Here is a 19,774-nt window from a genome sequence, read left to right as displayed (position 1 = left end):
AAAGTTAAGGGAGACTCCCTCCCTCACTCAAGAAGAGGATCAAGGTGCCAAGAAATGTAAAGCACAATTTGAGACGTATTTGCTACAGAAAGAAGGGTTGGAGCCTTAGGAGGCCTAAGGCTTGTTGGGGACAGGGCCAGGGATGCGGCGCACATAGCCTACTGTGCAAAAAATACCCAATGCTTTCCACTAGCAGAACGACTGTCCCATTAGTGTGGAGAATCTAGGTATACAAATGTGAAAGAATTACCTATTTTATTAATATTCAAAGTGGCTTAAACCGCATTATTAGTCTAACAAGTAAAAATATATTGGTAGGTTCCAAATATTTGTGCAAGATTTGGCGAATGCTTGACAAACGAATGAGTTACATTCAAGGAGCTATCAATTCGCTAGCACACAAGTCTGAAAGTCTACATTGTCTAAAATAAAATAACTTACCATTTTTTAAACACTTCTAGATTATGCAAGGTTAGCCTTTTAGGTTAAAATTAACAGCCTACCACCACAAATTAGGAGTGTCACCGAGAGTGAAAAGTAGGCTCATTATCAAACATTAAATACATATGTACAAAACAAGCTTAAAATTAGAGCTCATGCTATGTCATTAGTAAATAGTCAAATGTAACATTACAATTTCAAAATGCATGTGAACAGAATAAATAACCAACATTATCTATCAGCATTTGCAGCATCTTTGTTGCTTTTACTTACTATTCATTTCATGTACTGTACGTGCCAGTGGAGTGACGTGTACATTACATTTCTAAGAGAAAGTTACATGAATTCAGTTGCACACATAAAATAATCGTTATGCTACTTTGCCTAATCATGGATTATTTCAAACGAGAAACTAAAAAAGACTGAGCATCCTAATATTAGAAATATATTATAGTTACAGGTTGTCTTTTTTTTAATATATATTTGAGGCTACAAGTTTCATCTTGGCAAAAATATTTCGTAGAGGACAACCTCGCCATCCCATTTGGGTTGCTTCTACCGAAACAACCATTTGTTAAACTACTGATTGTATTTAACAGAGTAAATACTTATGCACATTAAAGTTGATTAACTTTAAGCGAAAAACAAATTGGTTATGAAATATGCAGCATTTTCTCTTGACCACAATGCCAAGAAATACATTCTGAAAAATATATCTACAATAATGTTGAAACTTGCATAGATCAAACACTTCATATTGAAATAAGGCACATTTGTCTGCATTTTACAGAACATCTTGTTTACCAACTTGGGCATCATAGGGAGGCTTCATAAAAATATACATAGCCTATTGGAGAGACCATTGCTGTCATAGTGACTAAAGAAAGCATTCTAAAGTTATGATAATAAAATCATGGTAATTCTGGGCAATGTCTTTGTTCTAAAAACATTCTATAACCTACACTACGGATGTGCTATGGCACTTCAGAGTATTTTGCAGAATCCTCAGCGTTTTCTTCATTACCTGCAGACTCTAGGTGTTCCATTACCTGGTAAAAAACACAAAAAATAAAATGTTAACCATCTAAAAGAGAATCTGTAATCAAACCCTTTAGTTAAGGAACGGAGCCCCACAAACAAAATGGTGTACTATGTGTAATTGCATTACTAGAAACATAGAATTGTGAATTTTATTGCAAGACTGGGGGCTCCTGTTATGATTCTCTAATCTTGCATTTATTTAAACAGCAGCAGTCAAGAAACATGAAAAACTACAAATCCTACCAGGTTTAGAAACAAGTCAATGGGAAACAAAACGTAGTAACAAACAGCCAATCCGGAGACAGCATTTCCTATAATACCTATCTGGACAGTGAACAGTCCTCTTTTCTTGCTGCTCGCTGTCAAGATAAGTATTTGATATTGCCTTATCTTCACATTGTTGGTGCTCAAGTACAATTTAATCCAGTATTTATGGTCTATACTTACCACGAGTTATTTACAGTTTATTTTTGTGGTTTATTCCATTGTTTTTATTTTTTGTGCCAGTTGTTTCACAGCTGTCACAAGCACTTTTGCACCTATTGTTCTATTCATTCCCGGGTGACGCAGCAATAAGGACGCCATGTTTGCCCTCCTACTTCAGCCTGTTCTTCACTGGTCTTCTCCGGCACTAATATCCTCGCCGGACTGTTGTCGGAGCTCCGGTCGGCTCTTTCAAGTTGGAGCTCGGACCTTCCCAGGGGTGCAGCCATGCTTCCTGCCCCCTTTTCCTGTTTCTGCACAGCACGTCCCTACCGATTGGGAGGCAATTGTGGTCCTTTGCTAAACAATATCCTTAACCCTTCATTTGGCTCATTTTGTCTATTTTTCGATGAAGCGTTATTGCTTCAAGGCTTTTCAGTCTTGTTTTGGCCTGTCAGTCTAATAATATTGAGCTCTATAGTTCCCCAATTTTTTTATGAAAATGATAATGATGGGGAAGATTTCGAGAATAATTTAAATGGGTTTATGCAATCCCCTGTTGAGCAAGCTGTTGCGCCTGTATGGATAGGGTGACAAAGTATATTGAAATTTCTGTCATCTGGTGTCTAAAACTTTTTGTGCCCATTCTGCGGGGGAAAAGTAGAAAGCGCAAAGCCATGGCGAATCCTTTATCAGCTAAAACTGCTCTGTCAACAACTTCCAAGTTTAATAATGTGCTTATAACTAGTGAGGCTCCCTCCACATCAATCAATCAATCAATCCATCAATCAGGGAATTTTAAAGCATGCTACTCACCCGTGAGGGTCTCAAGGTGAGGGGTGGTGCAGCTCCGGGTTATCCGAAAAGATAGGTCTTGAGGCTCTTCCTGAAGGTGTGTAGAATAGGGGAACGTCTGATATTGACTGGGAGCTCATTCCAGGCCTTGGCCGCGATGTAGAAGAAAGCTCTTCCACCTGCTCTGGTTCTGCGGAAGCGCGCAGGGTTTCTGCTATGACTAGGTCAGCTGAGCAGCGGTTTCTTTTGGGCACGTGGAAAAAGACTCTTTCGTTGAGTTATATGGGTCCAAGGTTGTGTAGTGATTTGTAGGTGGGGGTGAGTAGCTTGAAGGTTACTCTCTTCTCAATGGGGAGCCAGTGGAGGTCTCGCAGGAGTTGGGTCATGTGTTCATGTCGTGGGGTGCCGAAGAAGAGTCTGGCCGTGCTGTTCTGGATGGTCTGGAGTTTGTGTAGCAGGAATTTGTTGATTCCAGGGTAGAGGGCATTTCCCTAGTCGAGCCTGCTGGTTATGAGTGCATGGGTGACGGTCTTTCTGGCTTCGGTGGGATCCACTTGAAGGTCTTGTGGAGGGAGTTGAAGCAGGTGGAGGCAACGGCTTTAATCTGGCGAGTCATGGTGAGGGAGAAGTCGAGGATGGTGCAGAGGTTCCGGGCATGTTCAGCAGGAGTGGGGAGGGCTTCCGAGGGCGGGGGCCACCAGGTGTTGTCCCAAGCAGTGGAGGAGGGTCCGAGGATGAGGACTTCCGTCTTATTCGAGTTGAGCTTTAGGCAGCTGCTGTTCATCTAGGTTGCGACGTCTTTCCTTCATTCCTGGAAGATGAGTCTGGTTCTTCGTGAGGGAGAGGATGAGCTGGGTGTCGTCGACGTAGGATACTATGCTGAGTCCTTGCTGTCTGACAATGGCGGCAAGAGGGGCCAGGTAGATGTTGAAGATTGTGGGGCTGAGCGAAGATCCAAGGGGTACTTCGCAGTTGAGTTTTGTAGGTTAGGAGAGAAAGGGAGAGAGTCTTATCCTTTGGGTTCTGCCAGGCAAGAAAGGAGCGGATCCAGTCGAGGGCGGTTCCCCGTATGCCGAAGTGATGGAGATTGGCTGCGGGAGTGTGGTGGGAGATGGTGTTGAAGGCTGCAGAGAGGTCTAGCAGGATGAGGACTGCGGTGTGGCCCTGGTCGAGGAGCATGCAGATGTCATCGGTGGCGGCAAGGAGGGCGTTCTCGGTGCTGTGGGTGCTGCAGAATCCAGACTGGGAAGAGTCGAGGATGGCGTTCTCTTCGATGAGCGTGGTTAGCTGTGCACTGACGATTTTTTCAGTGACCTTGGCAGCGAAGGGAAGGAGAGAGATGGGACGGTAGTTCTTGAGGTCCGTAGGGTCAGCAGAGGGTTTCTTGAGGAGGGGCTTGACCTCTGCCTGCCTCCAGTCATCGAGGAAATTGCCAGATTCGAAAGTGGCATTGATGGTGCGGTGTAGCTCAGGTGCTATGGCGACAGCAGGTCTGTGGAAGATGTGAGGCATGCAGGGGTCTCTGGGGGCTCCTCAGTGGGTGCTCTTTATGGTCGTGGTGGTATTTTCTGTGGTGACCGGGGTCCAGGTGGTGATGGTGGGCTGGCTGCCATCACTGGAGGCGGTGGTGGCTTCTGGAATCTGTTTGCTGAAGTTGTCGTACAGAGTCTTGATTTTCAGGTGGAAGTAGGAGCCAAGCTTGTTGCAGAGGTCCTGGGAGGGTGTGACGTCAGTGGCTTCGCTGGGGGGTTTGGTGAATTGCTGGATGATGTTGAAAAGTTCCTTCGAGTTGCTGGAGTTGGTGAGGATTTTGTTCCGGGTGAAGGTCCTCTTGGTGGATATTATGAGTTGGTGGTATTCTGCCCTGGGGGTGTGGGGGAGTCGTGGATGAGTGTGGAGTTGAGGTGCTCCTCTGTGAGCTTGTTCTAATTCCTTCGTGGTGGGCACGGCGTGGGCTTGTGAGCGGTGGTGGTGTTGACAGAGAAGTGTACGCAGTGGTGGTCTGTCCAGAGGGGCTGCGAGGTGTGGTTGAAACGTATGTTGTTCCCTCCAGCGAAGATGGGGTCGAGGGTGTGTCCTGCCTTGTGTGTGGGAGTGGTGACAAGCTGCTTCAGTCTGAGGTTGGCGAGGTTGTCTAGGAGGGCGGTGGAGTCAGGGTCGCTGCGGTTGTCGAGGTGGAAGTTCAGGTCTCCGATGAGTATGTAGTCCGTGGAGGCGATGGCGCGATGAGGTCCATAATGGTGGTGGTGAAAGAAGTGGAAGGCCCGGGGGTCTTTAGGCGAGGGTGCCGCGAAGCGTGGTTCTGGGGCTGGTCTGGAAGTGGAGGTGTTCGGTGTTGGAGTTGGGGTCGCTCGTGCAGGAGGTGGAGAGTTGGAGGGAGCACTTGTGTGCACAGGTGAGTCCTAAATAGCAACAGGAAGCCTCTCCAATTAATACACATGTAATACATCCAACCTCAAGAATACATTGTCCCACTCTGACATTGATCATTCATTTTTTATTTATCAAAAATATCTTTTTTCTTTTACAAATATATTTATTTACTTACAGCGTTTGTCTTGTACATGATTTCAGAAAGATTGGAGCCCCATGAGCATGTTATTGAAACATCTCAAAACAGTCAAACACCACCAATATCTTGATATATACTCCGACACAGTTGAACTCGACTTGTGCACCCGTTCCTCACGGAGGTAGAGACCCCATCTTGTTCGTGGACTAGAAAAAATTTCACAGCTTTTTGCCGCTTGGTCCCGTGTTTGAAATCGAGCTGTCTTGGCAGCAGTCTACTCTTTTTGAAAATTTACAGAGCCCCCAGAGGGAGTTGATATTACCAGGATTGGGCCTCAATTTATACAACATATCGTTTGATATCCATATAGAGCTATGACGCCCTGACTTTGATAGATTCTTATCGAAGTTTCTTTGGCTTACGATTTCACTCTTTCTAACCAGCTATCATGACCAAGTGGGAGTGAGATTCTAAATTAGGCAGTACCCCCATGAGGACAAAAATAATCTCCGTGGTTAACGCATGAATTCTCTGCATCTGCCTAGTCGAGTTTTTGACACGTTTAGAACATGGTTTTTAAATCTAGCAACTAATTGTTATATAGAGCCCTCTGCACCACGTGTAAGAAATGTTCTTGATGTTTGCATGTCGGTTGACCATCTAATGAGTTACCTACCGGCTGCGCCCTGACGAAGGAATTGTGGGTTCTTACTCCACTCAAACGCGCATCAGCGCTTTCTCTTTTTTCAAATTTATTTATGAAAGGAATCATGTTATTCAATAATTTGTTCAGTTTTGTTTATGTTATTGGATATGATTGTGCTTTGTATGATTGTTGGTTGTGTGCTTTGTGGTGTTTGACTGTTTTGAGATGTTTCAATAACACTCATGGGGCTCCATTTTTTCTGAAATTATGTACAAGACACATGTTGTAAGTAAATAAATATGTTTATAAAAGAAAAAAGATATTTTTGATAAATAAAATATGAATAATCAATGTCAGAGTGGGACAATGTAATTTTGAGGTTGGATGTATTACCTGTGTATTAATTGATTGTTAAGGAGAGGTTTCTTGTTGCTATTTATGATATGTTCCCTGCTCTCCTCTCCTTATATTCATTAATTCAGGGACCCTCTTATGTTTTTGATTGCGATGATGAGTCCTCCTCCTGGGCGGTTGGGGCAGTCTTTCCTCTGGATCTTGTATCAATTGGGGATGGCGGTAGCAATGTCGGGCGGAGGAGACATTGGTCCAGGTTTCCGTGAAGAAGGCGACATCTGGCGAGAGGGTGTCGAGGAAGTCCCAGATCTCTATGGCATGTCTGTGCAGCGAGCGCACGTTGAGGAGGATGCGCTTCATAGCTTAGGTGGTGTTGGCGTCCGGCGTGGGAGCGGTGGCCGTGGTGGTGCGGAGGGTGGTGAAGGTTCGGCGGCAGTGACGGCACTGGCCGTGGGTGGTGTTTGGCATCGACAGCTGGCAGTTGTTGTTCATCCCGGAGTTGAGTGCGAGGAGGGCAGCTGAGTCGTAGCGACGGGTGGCCAGAGGACCAGGCTCCCTGGCGCTGGTCGCGGACGGGCACAGACGGACTTGCCTTTGGCGCATCAGCTGCGCGCTCGCTGCGCAAATCCGCCATTAATTAGGGGAAGGGGGAGGGAAGTGCAGCTGGAAAGCGATAAACCGGCAGGGGGGTGGGGCCGCAGGGCAACAACAGCAATAAAACGGGCACGGAGGGCAGGAGCAGGAGGAGGAAAAAGTGGAAACTGGGGGCAGAATAGAGAAATGAAGCTAAGGCAAAATGAAGCATGAATAAAAGCGTAAGGCAATGGCATAAGCCACAGACTTGAACCCCTACCTAGAGAGAGGTGGAAGGGGCAGAAGCAGAGGCACAGTCAGCAGAGCTGCATGGGCAGAGAGCTGGGTCACTGACCAGGAGGTCAGTGGTCCTGCTCAGACATACGCACAGCGGCCGTCATTAAATAGGGGAAGGGGGAAGGAAGTGCATCTGGGAGGCGGGAGTGGGAACCTGGCAGGGGAAGGGGCCGCAGGGGAAACTGCGGAAAAAAAGGAACGGAGGGCGGGAGCAGGAGGAGAAAAAAGTGGATACAGGAGGCAAAATAGAGAAATTAAGCTAAGGCAAAATGAGGCATAAATAGAAACTGAAGGCAATGGCACAAGCCACAGACTCAAACCCCTACCTAGAGAGGTGGAAGGGGCAGCGGCGGAGGCACAGTCAGTGGAGCTGCATGGGTGGAGAGCTGGGTCACTGACCAGGAGGACTTAGTTCATCCTAGGCCTCCTTTTAAGGAGAGGAGTAATACTGTAGCTTCCAAATGCAAATCCAAATCGAAAAATATTGGTAACAAAAATTCAAAACTTGTGATTACTCTAATCCTTGAAACCGATGATGACGTGGGTGATCAGGATACAGATGATGACAAAGATTTGATGGGTGATTGAGACTCCCCGGCCCCTCCTTCAAAGCAGAGTAAGGTATTCTTGTCCCCTTTGGATCCCTTTGTTACTAAAACAGTTTTGGATTCAGAGGGCATTCTCATGTTAAATCCTAAACGTATCCATCACCCGAACTCTACTGAATGGTTCCCAGCTGATCACATGGGTGAATATATTGCTTCTAACCTTTGTTTGGCACTGGACAAACAGACCAGGGCTAAATTCACATTTGAATGCTCTAGATCTATGTTACCACCTCATATAGCCTCTACGTCCACTATTGATCCCAACATATGTACTTTTTTCTCTAAACTCGGGAAAGATTCTCGTAAAGGGGTTGACAAGGCCTGGTCTACATGCCAGGATAAGATGCTGGATGTCATAGGTCACCTGGCATGCATCTTTGACTCAGCCGAGTCCACCGGACCTGACATTACGTCCACTGATCCATAAGATCTGTCCATGCGAACCCAAAGAGCCTACTGTTTGTTAGGAAATGCCAACTCTGCGATTACCCATGAATGGAGAAAGGGCCTTTTGTTGAATTTAGACCTCAATTTAGCAAACGTTGTACCATGGATCCTGGTATTAATGCGGAAGGATGTGGTCTCACGGCTAGACTGCCGACCTTGGAGCTGGGAGGTTCGAGCCTCGGGGTCAATCCCACATCCTGTGATGCTGGGCAAATCACTTAATCTCCCTGTGCCCACCCAAAAACAAAAAAACATGAATGTGTCCTTGTGTAACGATACTGGTGCTCATGTAAAGCGCTCCAATACTTTGGGTCGAGTCTCTTATTTGGAGATTCCTTTATTGGATACTTAGTAAATATTTCACTACTTTGGCCTCACTGGATAAGGCCCAGCAATCTGTCAAAACAGTATTTTCATGCGTTTTTGTCAGGGCCAGAAGAGGCAGGAGCTGCTTTACTGCCCTTAACTTCTGAAACCAAGAATTTAGAGGCTCCTACATCGCAAACTATCAAGAATACAAGCCACAATTTTACCCGCAGAGAAGCAGAGGTTTCAGAGGCTAAAAAAGCTACAAAACCATAACCCAACCAGATAGGTCTTCCTTCTGGTCTACTTTTTGTAGGATGCCGGTTAAGATCTTTTTGACAAAATGCCAATAATTAACCTCAGATCCGTGGGTACTAAACACCATACAAGGTTACTCTATAGAACTTTACGCAGTGCCTTCTCAAATAGTATTTGCCCCCTCAAAAATTCTCATCTTAAGTGCCTGCCCTAATATCACAAGAAATTGATTCTCTTTTATACAAAAAAGCAATCCACATTTCTTTTCCCATCCTTAGGGTTTCTAACGTTCTCTTTTATTACTACAAAAGAAATACAAAAAGATGAGACCTGTTATCAATCTCAGACACTTCAACCAATTAGTGATTTATCATCATTTCAAGGTGGAGACTATTGTCCATCTCAGGGATGTGTTACTTCAAAAAGATTAGATGGTATGTTTGGATCTACTGAGTGCTTATCTTATGGTTCCCATTCATCACAATCACAGGGAAATGTCTTCAACTTCAATTGCAGGGAAAAACATATAATTGTTCCTCTCTTCCCTTCGGCCTTTCCTCTGCACTGTGGTGCTTCCTAAAAATCATGAAGCCAGTCGTAGGTCATCTCAAGGTTATCAAGGTATAAGACTTATAATGTATTCATTTACCCTTGGCCAAAGTCAAAGCTATAAATTAGAAATTCTCCAGACTCTTCACAGTCATTCCGATTCTCTCATATCCCTGGCAAGGATTGTTGGTCTTCTTTCATCGTTGATCCAGGCCATCTTTCGGGGTCCCTTCACTATTGAACTCTCCAAAGACTAAAGATTCGCCATTTGCGCTGGGGTCTCACTTACTCAAACACCATCAGTCTAGATCCAGAATCCCAGCTAGAAATCCACTGGTGGACAGACCATTTAGATGCCCCGATCTTGTATTAGAATCCGATGAGTGTGACAGGCAGGGACGCCCGGTGTGGTTAGACCTCGACTGGGGGTACATGGTCTTGCAACGAGTCCAGATTGCATATAAACTGTTTAAAGATGCTTTGAGGTTCCTTTGCAATTAGAAGTCTAGCAAACAAGCAAAGTGGATTGTTACATTCCTTCTTCGCATGGACAAAATTACTGTAGTATGATACATCACTAACCTTCGTGGCATCAGATTCAAGCCCCTGGCAAAGAGGTTTTGGGAACTCTGCCTTCTTCTCAAGTTATCGATTTGTGCAGAATATCTGTCAGGGAATCTCAACACAATAGCCTATTAGCATTGCTGTTAACTTCTCTATTCCAGCGATTGGAGACTTTATCCTTCTGTGTTAAGGTCTCTTTTTCACAAACGAGGACCCTTTAGAATAGATCTTTTTGCATCCTGACTTAATTCCCAACTTTCCCAGTTTTACAGCTGGCGCCCGGACTGACTAGCATTGGCTTCAGATGCCTTTTTAGAAGGCTGGTCCCAAGCAATCAACTATGCCATCCCTTCTTTTCTTATGATCAACAGGGTGTTCCCTCAAGTCAGACGACAGTAAGCAACCTTGGTCACTGTGCTTCCGTTCTGTCAATCCCAGGTATGGTTTCCCCCTCTGCTAGAATTAGCAATAGATTTTTCGGTTCTTCTACCTTTTTTATCTCACTCTCCTCCTGGAACCTCAAAGATCAGCTCAAAATCTAATCTTAAACAACTCTCTCCACCTGGAAAATTGCAGGCTCTCCCAATTTTCCCCTTTCATTTCAGCAGAAGCTACAGAATACATCTATAAATCCTGGGCCCAAGGCAAATCTATCAATCCCTTTTCAGCAGATATAACCCACATTGTACATTTTCTGGCAGCCGCAGCTAGTGGGGGGAAAACCTACCGAACCATTAACTTTTACACGTCATTTATCTCCACGAATCATCATTGCATTAAAGGAAAACCCATGGGAGAACATCCGCACGTCTGCTGCCTTTTAAAGGGAGTAACATTTTGCAATTCTCCAATTCCAAAATACAGTCAAATGTAACTGTTCATTTCCTGGCCTGATAACAGTGCTCTCTCAAAAAGATGTCTGCAAAGCTAACAATGTTGTTTTATTTGATTTCAATAAAACGCTTGTCTTATGTTAAATCTTTAGATACTTCTTCTCTTCATTTCACACAAACAGGTGTTCTTTTCACTATAAAAAAAATGCACAAAAACAAATTCATCTTCTGTGTTTTACCCTTATTTTCGTAATCAACCCAAACTTTGCGTTGGAAACTGCCTTAGAGTTTATGAACAAAACACAATCCATCTCATAATATCCTTCGACACCCTACTTCTCTTATCTTTCAGAAAAACTTGCAAACCTATTTCTCGTCCTACTCTCGTCTGTTGGGTTAAGTGGGTTATGTCCCTTGTGGGGATAGGCACCACCATCTTTGGTGCTCACTCTTCCAAGGAAGCTGTGGCATCCAAAGCCTTGTGGGTGGGCTTCCGTTTAGAGGGCATTCTGAGATCTGCCGATTGGTCGAATGATAATGTTTTCGCACATTTTATTGTAAACCTGTACACACTGCATCTTCTGTTGTAATTAACATGATCTAAACAAGCATGACCGGAGCCTCCAGTCTTGCATTTCCCTTGTAAATTATGAAGGAAAGTATTACTTTTATTAAAGACACAGAGGCGAGTATTATCTCACTTCAAAACTGCATTAACTTGGTGTTTTCCGGCCCTAACAGGTGCTTCTGCTCCATTGTCTTCATCCTCATAAGAACACCTCAGCATGTCAATATTCTTCTTCTCCAAATCCTCTAAAAGCGGATTCTCCTGGTTTTTCCAATTAGTCCATGTATTGGGCATTACCTTTGGGATCCAGCGTTGCGGACTTTTTATTCAAGAACTGTTTAAGTAGCGACTAGCATCTGGGAGGCTTATAAGGCGGTTATCAAAGGTCGCGCTCCGAGCTTAAAAATAGGATACCTCAGGAACCACAACGAACAACTAACCCAGATAGAGAGCGACTTGCTTCTTTTGGAAACAGAACACCACACCTCTCCCAATGACGACACAGCCCACAAACTCCGCAATAAACAATTAGAATACAAAGAGCTAGCAAGAGAAAAGGCCCAAGTTAGGCTACTTCAAACGAGACACAGGGTTTATGAACTCGGGGAACGGGCTGGGAAAATGCTAGCCTGGCTAGAAAAACAAGATCAAGAGTCGAGATGGGTCCCGGAAATCGTACTAAAAGACGGGAGGCAGGTGACAGACCCCCAGGGGGTAGCTGACACGTTTGCAACCCAAATAGAAGACCTATACACCTCCAAGACTTCATACTCCTCTGAAGATTCTCGCCAGCTCTTGGCAGAGATGGTTCTGCCACAGCTATCGGATGATGACAGAGACGCCTTAGATGCCGACATCACGGCAGAAGAAGTATGCAGGGCTATCTTTGCTATAAACTCTGGAAAAGCGATGGGACCCATCGGTATCCCCATCGAATTCCTCAAGGGGATGGCTCTTAAAATAGCTCCACACCTCAAAAACATATACGACGAGAGTAGAGTGAAAGGGATCCTCCCTTTAGATCAACGATTAGCTAACATAGTAGTCATCCGTAATCCAGGCAAACCAGCAACACATTGTGGTTCATCTAGACCTATTTCTCTAATTAGCTCAGAGGCCAAGGTGCTGGCCAAACTATTGGCGTCCCGATTAATAAATGTGCTTCCTTCTCTGGTCCATGAAGACCAATCAGGTTTCATACCTGGTTGAAATACCGCCCTGAATATTCGAAGGGTCCAAAATGTCCTTGGTAGACAACCCTATGTGCAAGAAGATGCGGTCAAACTTTCACTGGACCCAACCATGGCTTTTTATTCCATAGAATGGCCTTATCTTTTCGAAGTACTGGCTAGGCTGGGCTTTGGCACCGAATTTAGACGATGGGTGGCATTACTATACAAAGACTTAATGGGACAGGTCACAGTAAACAATCGCACCTCCCGCACATTAGCCTTGCAACGAGGTACTAGGCAGGGCTGTCCTTTATCCCCCTTACTATTTGCGCTTACTCTAGAACCATTAGTCCACTGGATCAGACGGGATGTTTCAATACAGGGGTTCAAATGGAGTGAAGATATAGAAGACAAAATATCACTATATGCCGATGACATCCTCATATATTTGGCATCGCCCAGATCTTCCCTTAACAGTTTATTTAATATCATCACAAATGTTGTCAAATATTCCAGCTATTCTATCAATTGGTCAAAATCTGTTCTATATGTGCTCCATGGCCCTCCACCTCGCCTCCCTTGTGGATTTTCAATCCAATACACAACAACAGGTTTTAAATACTTGGGCATCTTTATCACCTCTGACCCCAAAATGTTCTATGAACACAACCTTCTAGACCCCCTAAAGCGGCTACAGGAGGACGTGCGACACTGGCGGTCGCTACCCCTGTCCCTTCTTGGCAGAGCGGCTTTATTTAAAATGCTTGCCCTTCCCAGATTCTTGTATGCCCTTCAAAACTGTCCATTCCCCATAGCATACAGTTTCTTTACCACCATAGAAGAAGAGCTCTGTACCCTATTATGGGACAGAAAAGCCCCACGCATTGCTCTCCAGAAACTCACTAAGGGGTGGTATGACGGCAGTATAGCCCTCCCAGACCTACGCCTGTACTACTGGGCCTCCCAACTCGTCCCCATAAATCACTGGATCCACGGACCCCCAACGAACCCAGCCTTTCACTTAGAGAAATATCAGACGGGCCGAGAAGGCTATATGGGAGCTCTCTATGGCAAAGTTTGCAATAACCGATACTTAGGTCCCATGTCGCATACGGTGGTAATTTGGCACAAGGCCAACAGACGCCTGAGTTGGGCGGACAAATTCACCAAAGCAACGCCGCTGTGGTCTTCGCAACGGCTAGGGTCGCTCTGCTTCCATAAAGGATTTGATAGATGGGATACTATCGGAATCACTAATCTGGGGGACCTAGTTGCTAAAGGGAAGATCCTCACATTCAAAGAACTGCAAACCAAATACTCTCTCGCACAAGGAGAGATCTTCCGATACCTACAAATCCGACACGCAATTCTCACCAGTATTCCTGACTTTTCTTCCCTACCAGATGCCTCCCCTTTAGAGGACCGCATCCTTACAGAACCACTTTTGACGAAAGCCATTTCTAGCACCTATCGCAAACTCTGCAATAACCTGCCCGACACTTTTCTAGCTTTGAGAAACCGCTGGTAAACAGACATAGGGGAATTGGGACGATGAAGACTAGCAGACCGCCCTAATGTCCCCCAGAGAAACAGCCGTGAACCACCACTTCCGTCTTATACAGCTAAAAATACTCCATAGAACATACCTCTCCGGTATACTCCTAGCTAAAATTGGGAACAGGAGTGATGCGTTATGCCTGAGAGGGTGTGGACAGGACGGCTCCTTTTATCACATTCTCTGGGAGTGTCCTCACATACGTCCGTTTTGGGCTAGAGCCACCACAAAGATGAAAGACGCGTTGGGCAAACACATTCAACTGTCACCAAGAATGGGGCTCCTAAACATATGGGAACCTACCGATCTAACGGAAGTTGAACAGCAATGGGTGGAGTTGGGATACTTATTGGTTAAACGTGCAGTAGCAATGTCCTGGGGCACCAGTAGACTGCCACTTACCATAGGATGGGTAGCCGAAATGGACAAATGCATGATTGCAGAAAAAGAGGTTTATAAACGTAGGGGCTGCCCCAAGAAGTGGGATAAAAAGTGGGGAGGGTGGAACGCATTTAGGGGGGAAATATGTACTTCTCCCACGGAAGATATGGCGATGAGACGGCCCAGGATTGAAGATTCATAATGCCTTAATATGTGATATGTTCGACTTCAAATACTATACTGCTTAAGTAATATACCTCACAAATGTACTGTATTAATATATCGTGCTTTGACTTTAATAAAAAGTTTAATTACAAAAAAAAATGTTTAAGTTTACTTTAGCAGTTACCATTGTGCTTTCTATTGTTCCTCTATGCAAAACTTGATTAGAACTTCTCGCTTAAGAAAAGATAGGTATTATTGTATATTGTAGTCACAACAGGTATTATAAGGGATGTTGTCTCCTGATTGGCTGTTTATGGTACTATGTTTTGTTTCCCATTGGCTTGTTGTTTCTAAGCCGATTAGGATGTGTAATTGTTCATGTTTCTTGACTGCTGCTGTTTAAATAAATATAAGATTAGAGAAGCATGATAGTCGTCTCTGCGTCTTTAATAAAATCAAGACTTTCCTTCATAATTTACTTGGAAAATCTACATTTATGGCTGCATGTCTGACAGGTGCCTTGTGAATAAGCTCATGCTCAAAAGAGCAGGCCTGGGTTGGTTATGATGCCAAGCAATGGTGCAAGCTATAAGTCTGGTTGCTTAGTGAGAAAAAGATATGCTGGATGCCATAGGACTTGTTAGTTTATTATGAAAATTTACATTAAAGGCAGGACAGTAGACTTTTCTATAAGGATAAATACATGTTAAAGCCAAAGGGCTGTTAAGGGCTGATTGTTATTACAATGTGCTAAAGCCTGCAGATAGGTAATATGTTAAAAGGAATCTCACAGATTACAATAGTCCACAATGGTTTAGTGTTGGCTAATGCTTCTGTCAAACAAGTATTGACAAAGCCAATAGGTCTTGCCAATGCGAGAACTATTGGCTTTGACGATGTTTTTTAGCCATATTGTACACAAGTGTGGCTGCTGTTCAGCATGGCTAAAATTTTGTGGCATGTAGTGGAGTGAGTTGGGGTAGAGTGTAGTGGGGTAGAGTGGAGTACACTGGAATGGAGTGGGATAGATTGGTGTAGCGTGGAGTGGGGGAGATTGGCATGGGGTAGACTGAAGCAAAGTGGGGTAGATTGAAGTGGGGTGGATTGAGGTGGATTGCGTTAGATTGGAGTGGGGTAGACTGAGTGGGATGGGGTAGATCGGATTGGAGTTGGGTAGATAATACTGAGGTGGAGTGGGTAATATTGCAGTGGGGTGGGGTATATTGTAGTGGAGGGGGTACATTAGATCGGGGTAGATTGAAGCGAAGTGGAGTGTGGTAGATTGAAGTGGATTGGGGTAGAGTGGAGTGTGTTAGATGGGAGTGGAGTGGAGTGGATTGGGGTAGATTGGTATGGATTGAATTAGACTGGTGTGAAGTGTTATGTTATGTTATATGCATTTATAGAGCGCAACGGTTACCCGAAGGTGTCCTGGCACTTAGCTCAAACAGTCGGAATAGCAGGATAGAATGAAGACCTCGGTCAGAAACCAATTGGTAAATAGCCATGTTTTCAGTGCCTTCCTAAATGACAACAAGTCGGGGAGGCTCAGATATAGAACTGAAGTTCATTCCATGCCCTAGAGGTACAGGTAACAAAGCTTCTGCTTCCCAAGTTGGCACTTTTGAAAGTAGGCAGTGTCACCGTCTTCGCTATTAAGGACCGAAGAGTTCTGTTAGGGGTGTACCTGCTAAAACACTGCCTAAGATAATCTGGTCCACCGTCATGCAGAGTCTTGAAGGTAGTACAAAGCGATTTAAATCTGACCCATTGCCTTATTGGTAGCCAGTGGAGCTTTCTGGTTTTCTTTTTTTTTTTTTTTTACTGATGTAAATTTAGGGGTACCTGTTCACAAACTCGCTCCCGCATTTTGCAACAACTGCAGTTTATCCATATGTTGCTGGTGGATGTTCAGGTATAAATATTTTCAGTAATCAAGTTTAGATAGAATAGGGGAGGTTATCACTAAACGTTGGCTTTCCTGGGATACCAGGTGCAGTATTTTTCTGATCATTCTGAGGGTCTGGAAAGTGGAAGCGGTAACCGCATTCACTTGATCTCCACAGGTGAGCCTACTGTCAATTATTACTCATAGGTTTTCTGCTTTCTTGGCAAGTGTCGGGAGGATACTGAATTCCTCCTGCCACCACCTGGGGGACCAGAAGTTAGCATTGTTTCCGAAACAGTTTAATTTCAAACAGTTTTCAGTCATCCAAATCTTGACTGACTTCATGCAATCATGAAATGTCTTACCACTCTCTAATTCCTGATTCAGAAGCAGACACCTCTATTTGTGTGTCATATGCATTAGAAGTTAGATGAAAACCGAATGACCTGATCAATGGGGCCAAAAATGAAACATACACATTGAAAAGAGTAGGACTCAATGGACCCCTGTGGGACCCCACAAGAGAGAGAAAAGGATTCAGAAGTAAACTTGCAGAAGGCAACTGCTGAATTTCTATCCATCAGGAAGGAGTGCAGTAGCTTCCAGGCCAAACCCTAAATGCTGCACGCCTCCAAACAGTCCATCAAGAGATCATGGTGGACCGTATCGAAGGCTGCAGAGAGATCCAGCATTATCACTGCTGCATTGCCTCCCATATCCAATCCATCCCTGATTTCTTTGGTGGACTTGATAAGCACTGATTCTGTGCCGTAGCCTCCCCTAAAGCCACATTGTGGTGAGTCTAAAATATGATTTTCCTGCAGGAAACTGCTTTGTTGCGAATTCATGGCCCTTTCTATCAGTTATTCCGGAAGGGGAAGCTGGAAAATAGGCCGAACATTATCGGGATCTTTGGATCAAGATTTTGTTTTTTCAGCAACGGGAGAATCAATGCCTTTTTCCATGCTTCAGGGAAATACCTAGAATTAAACATGGCATTAAATAGTGAAGTAAGAATATCTGCCATGGATTCAGGAGCCAGTTTAGTCATTGAAACCAGACACGGATCGAAATGAAAACCTGATCTAACGGATAGAAGTAAATCCAATGTTTGTTTCTGAGAAAGCAGGTCGAATTCTATTAAAGCAGCAGGAGGATTCAGGGAACCGATGACAGTATGTTTATTTAGATTAACCCAGGTAGAGAGGGCCTCTTTTTTGCCGCCCATGGAGAGGTTGAAAGAAGAAAAGATTTGTTCAACTTTCTGTAAAAAGAAAGATACAATATCATCTCATAACATTTGGCTGCTTCCAATTTTTGGCAGACATGGTGAGGCTAGTCTAGACGCAGTCTTAAAAAGTTCTTTGGTAGAGTGTTTAGCCATTGTAATCTGATTGGCAAAAAACTATTTTTTTTGTTTTAATTAACAGCATTTTATATAAAGTAAGACTTTGTTTAGATTTCTCTTTTTCTGAGCAATTGTAACTCCTTCTCCAATTACATTCTAGGCGTTTACAGATGAGTTTTTGTTCCCGGAGCTCCTCCAAGAACCAAGGTGCCGTTGGCTGGGTGAATTTCGGTTTTATTATTTTTTCAGCTGCCACAGTCCTGCATGCTGCATTGACCCAATCTGTATACCATGTTGTGGTCTCCTCTAAGTCGATGGGCAAAGGTAAAATGGTGGAGGAGGGATAATCTCCAAGAAGGGATCCCTTAACTTTATTCCAGGCCCGCGACGTGACTGCACTTTTGGAGACATCACAGTCACGCTGCCGGTCTGGAAATGACAATTCAAATAGGATGGTTGAGTGGTCGGTCCAAGTGAGAGGCAATGAGCATGTGCAGGATAGATATGGATGATTAGAAAAAATGCCACCCAAGGTGTGGCCTGCAGCGTGGGTAGGGCCTTCTACTAGCTGTATTAATCCGGTACTACTCATGACAGCTAGCTGTGTCTACGCCCCTAAAACATTACAAATGAAAATTAACATCACAGAGTATGGTGAAATTGTTAGTGCAGTGTCCATACTCTAAAAGGGTCACCTTGTTTGCCCAAGAACACATTCTTTGGGCCTGGAGGTCTGTAAAGTAAAATTCCTTTAAAGGAATGATGGTGCGAATGTAGAAAACAGAAAAATAGTGCTTCACAAGACGAAATAGAAACTGTTTGAAATACGGCAGTCATCGAACTGTGGTAAATGACCGCTAGCCCGCCCACCTTATAATAGGCCTATTCAGAGTGTGACATATGGACCCCGTGGCATGGCTTTAACCAAATCTGGTCACGATGCCTCATCCGTCCAAGATTCGGTGAGAAAAGCCAATTTTATTTTATGGATCTCAATTAAATCAGCACATTCCGTACTGTGTTTGGCTAGGGATCTGGCACTTAGGAGGATGCATCGCAGTGGTTTGTTATTAGAGCGAACGTTGCTTAAAGATTTAACTGGCGTACAGAGTTTAATTGCCAGATACTCAATCTTTTGTGGACATACCTTGTTAATTGTGGCAAATAGTTTGCGGTTGCTTCGGGACCGCATTAAAAGTTAGACACATACAAGCTGGGTCCTTACCTCCGCTGTTCGAAGAGTGTAGCTAAGGAATTAATTAGAGAAATAATGAGAGTAGCATACCTCAGCCTTCTCCGAATTCAGCACCCCTTCACTGGCACCCTAGACCATCAGGAGACAGATTTCCTGCATTAAGACTGAAGCATTATCTGCTGGAATACGTCCTTCTTTTGGGGAGAAGGGCAGTATAAGGTGAGGAATAAGCAAAAAGTAGGGGATAGGCCCTTTGAACAATAAACCATCTTGACCCATCAGCCTGAAGTGATGGATTTCCATGTGGGAAAGATCTTTCGCATCCTGTCCCCGTATGGCTGGCTGTGAGGGAAAATTAAAGAGGCCTGGGAGCCACCGCACCAAGGCAGGAGGAGACAGATGAATGCTGTTCCTGCTGCTTCGAAGGGGTTCAATTGCCGCCAAGTCCTCTTCCCTGAAAAGGCTAACCTAGTTGCTGCACTGGTTGAGATGACTGAAATTACTGGTAAACTAGGCCTCTAAAGTAACCCCTACATTTCCTGTATTGCTGGTGGAATTTGCAGCCTACGAACATTAACCCATGCTGTGGTATGACCTTCCTTAAATCGGTTTAGCGCTGAGTCAGTCTTTTCTCCACAAAGACAAGATCCGTCAAAAAGCACGTCCATGAAGGACACCCGGATTCCCCCAGAAAATCCAGTTGCTGGTGTCCATGCATTTCATCTAAGTACTATGCTAGTGTGGATAATGCGGCCCCATGCTCTTGGTGGTGTCTACACCAGCTTGCAGTACATATTTTGCTGTATCCTGGGCATCCTCAATTGTCTGGGCAAGAGACAGCCGGAGATCTTCTTG

General features: G+C 44.4%; 1 protein-coding gene across 1 annotated transcript in view; it reads right to left on the bottom strand.

Moving 5' to 3' along the window:
* Window positions 1-238: 238 nt before the first annotated feature.
* The window catches only part of SPPL2A (signal peptide peptidase like 2A), a 291,455-nt gene continuing 271,919 nt past the window's right edge, over window positions 239-19,774 (bottom strand). The window contains exon 16 of the mRNA XM_085644242.1: window positions 239-1,490. Within this exon, the coding sequence (XP_085500368.1) occupies window positions 1,416-1,490 (75 nt within the window). The 3' untranslated portion in view covers window positions 239-1,415. The remainder of the gene's footprint in view (window positions 1,491-19,774) is intronic.

The sequence above is a fragment of the Triturus cristatus genome, chromosome 3_1 (genome assembly GCF_964204655.1).
Source record: "Triturus cristatus chromosome 3_1, aTriCri1.1, whole genome shotgun sequence".
NCBI classification, from domain to species: domain Eukaryota; kingdom Metazoa; phylum Chordata; class Amphibia; order Caudata; family Salamandridae; genus Triturus; species Triturus cristatus.
Note: the sequence above shows the minus strand (reverse complement) of the source record. Positions and strands in the feature narration are given on the sequence as shown.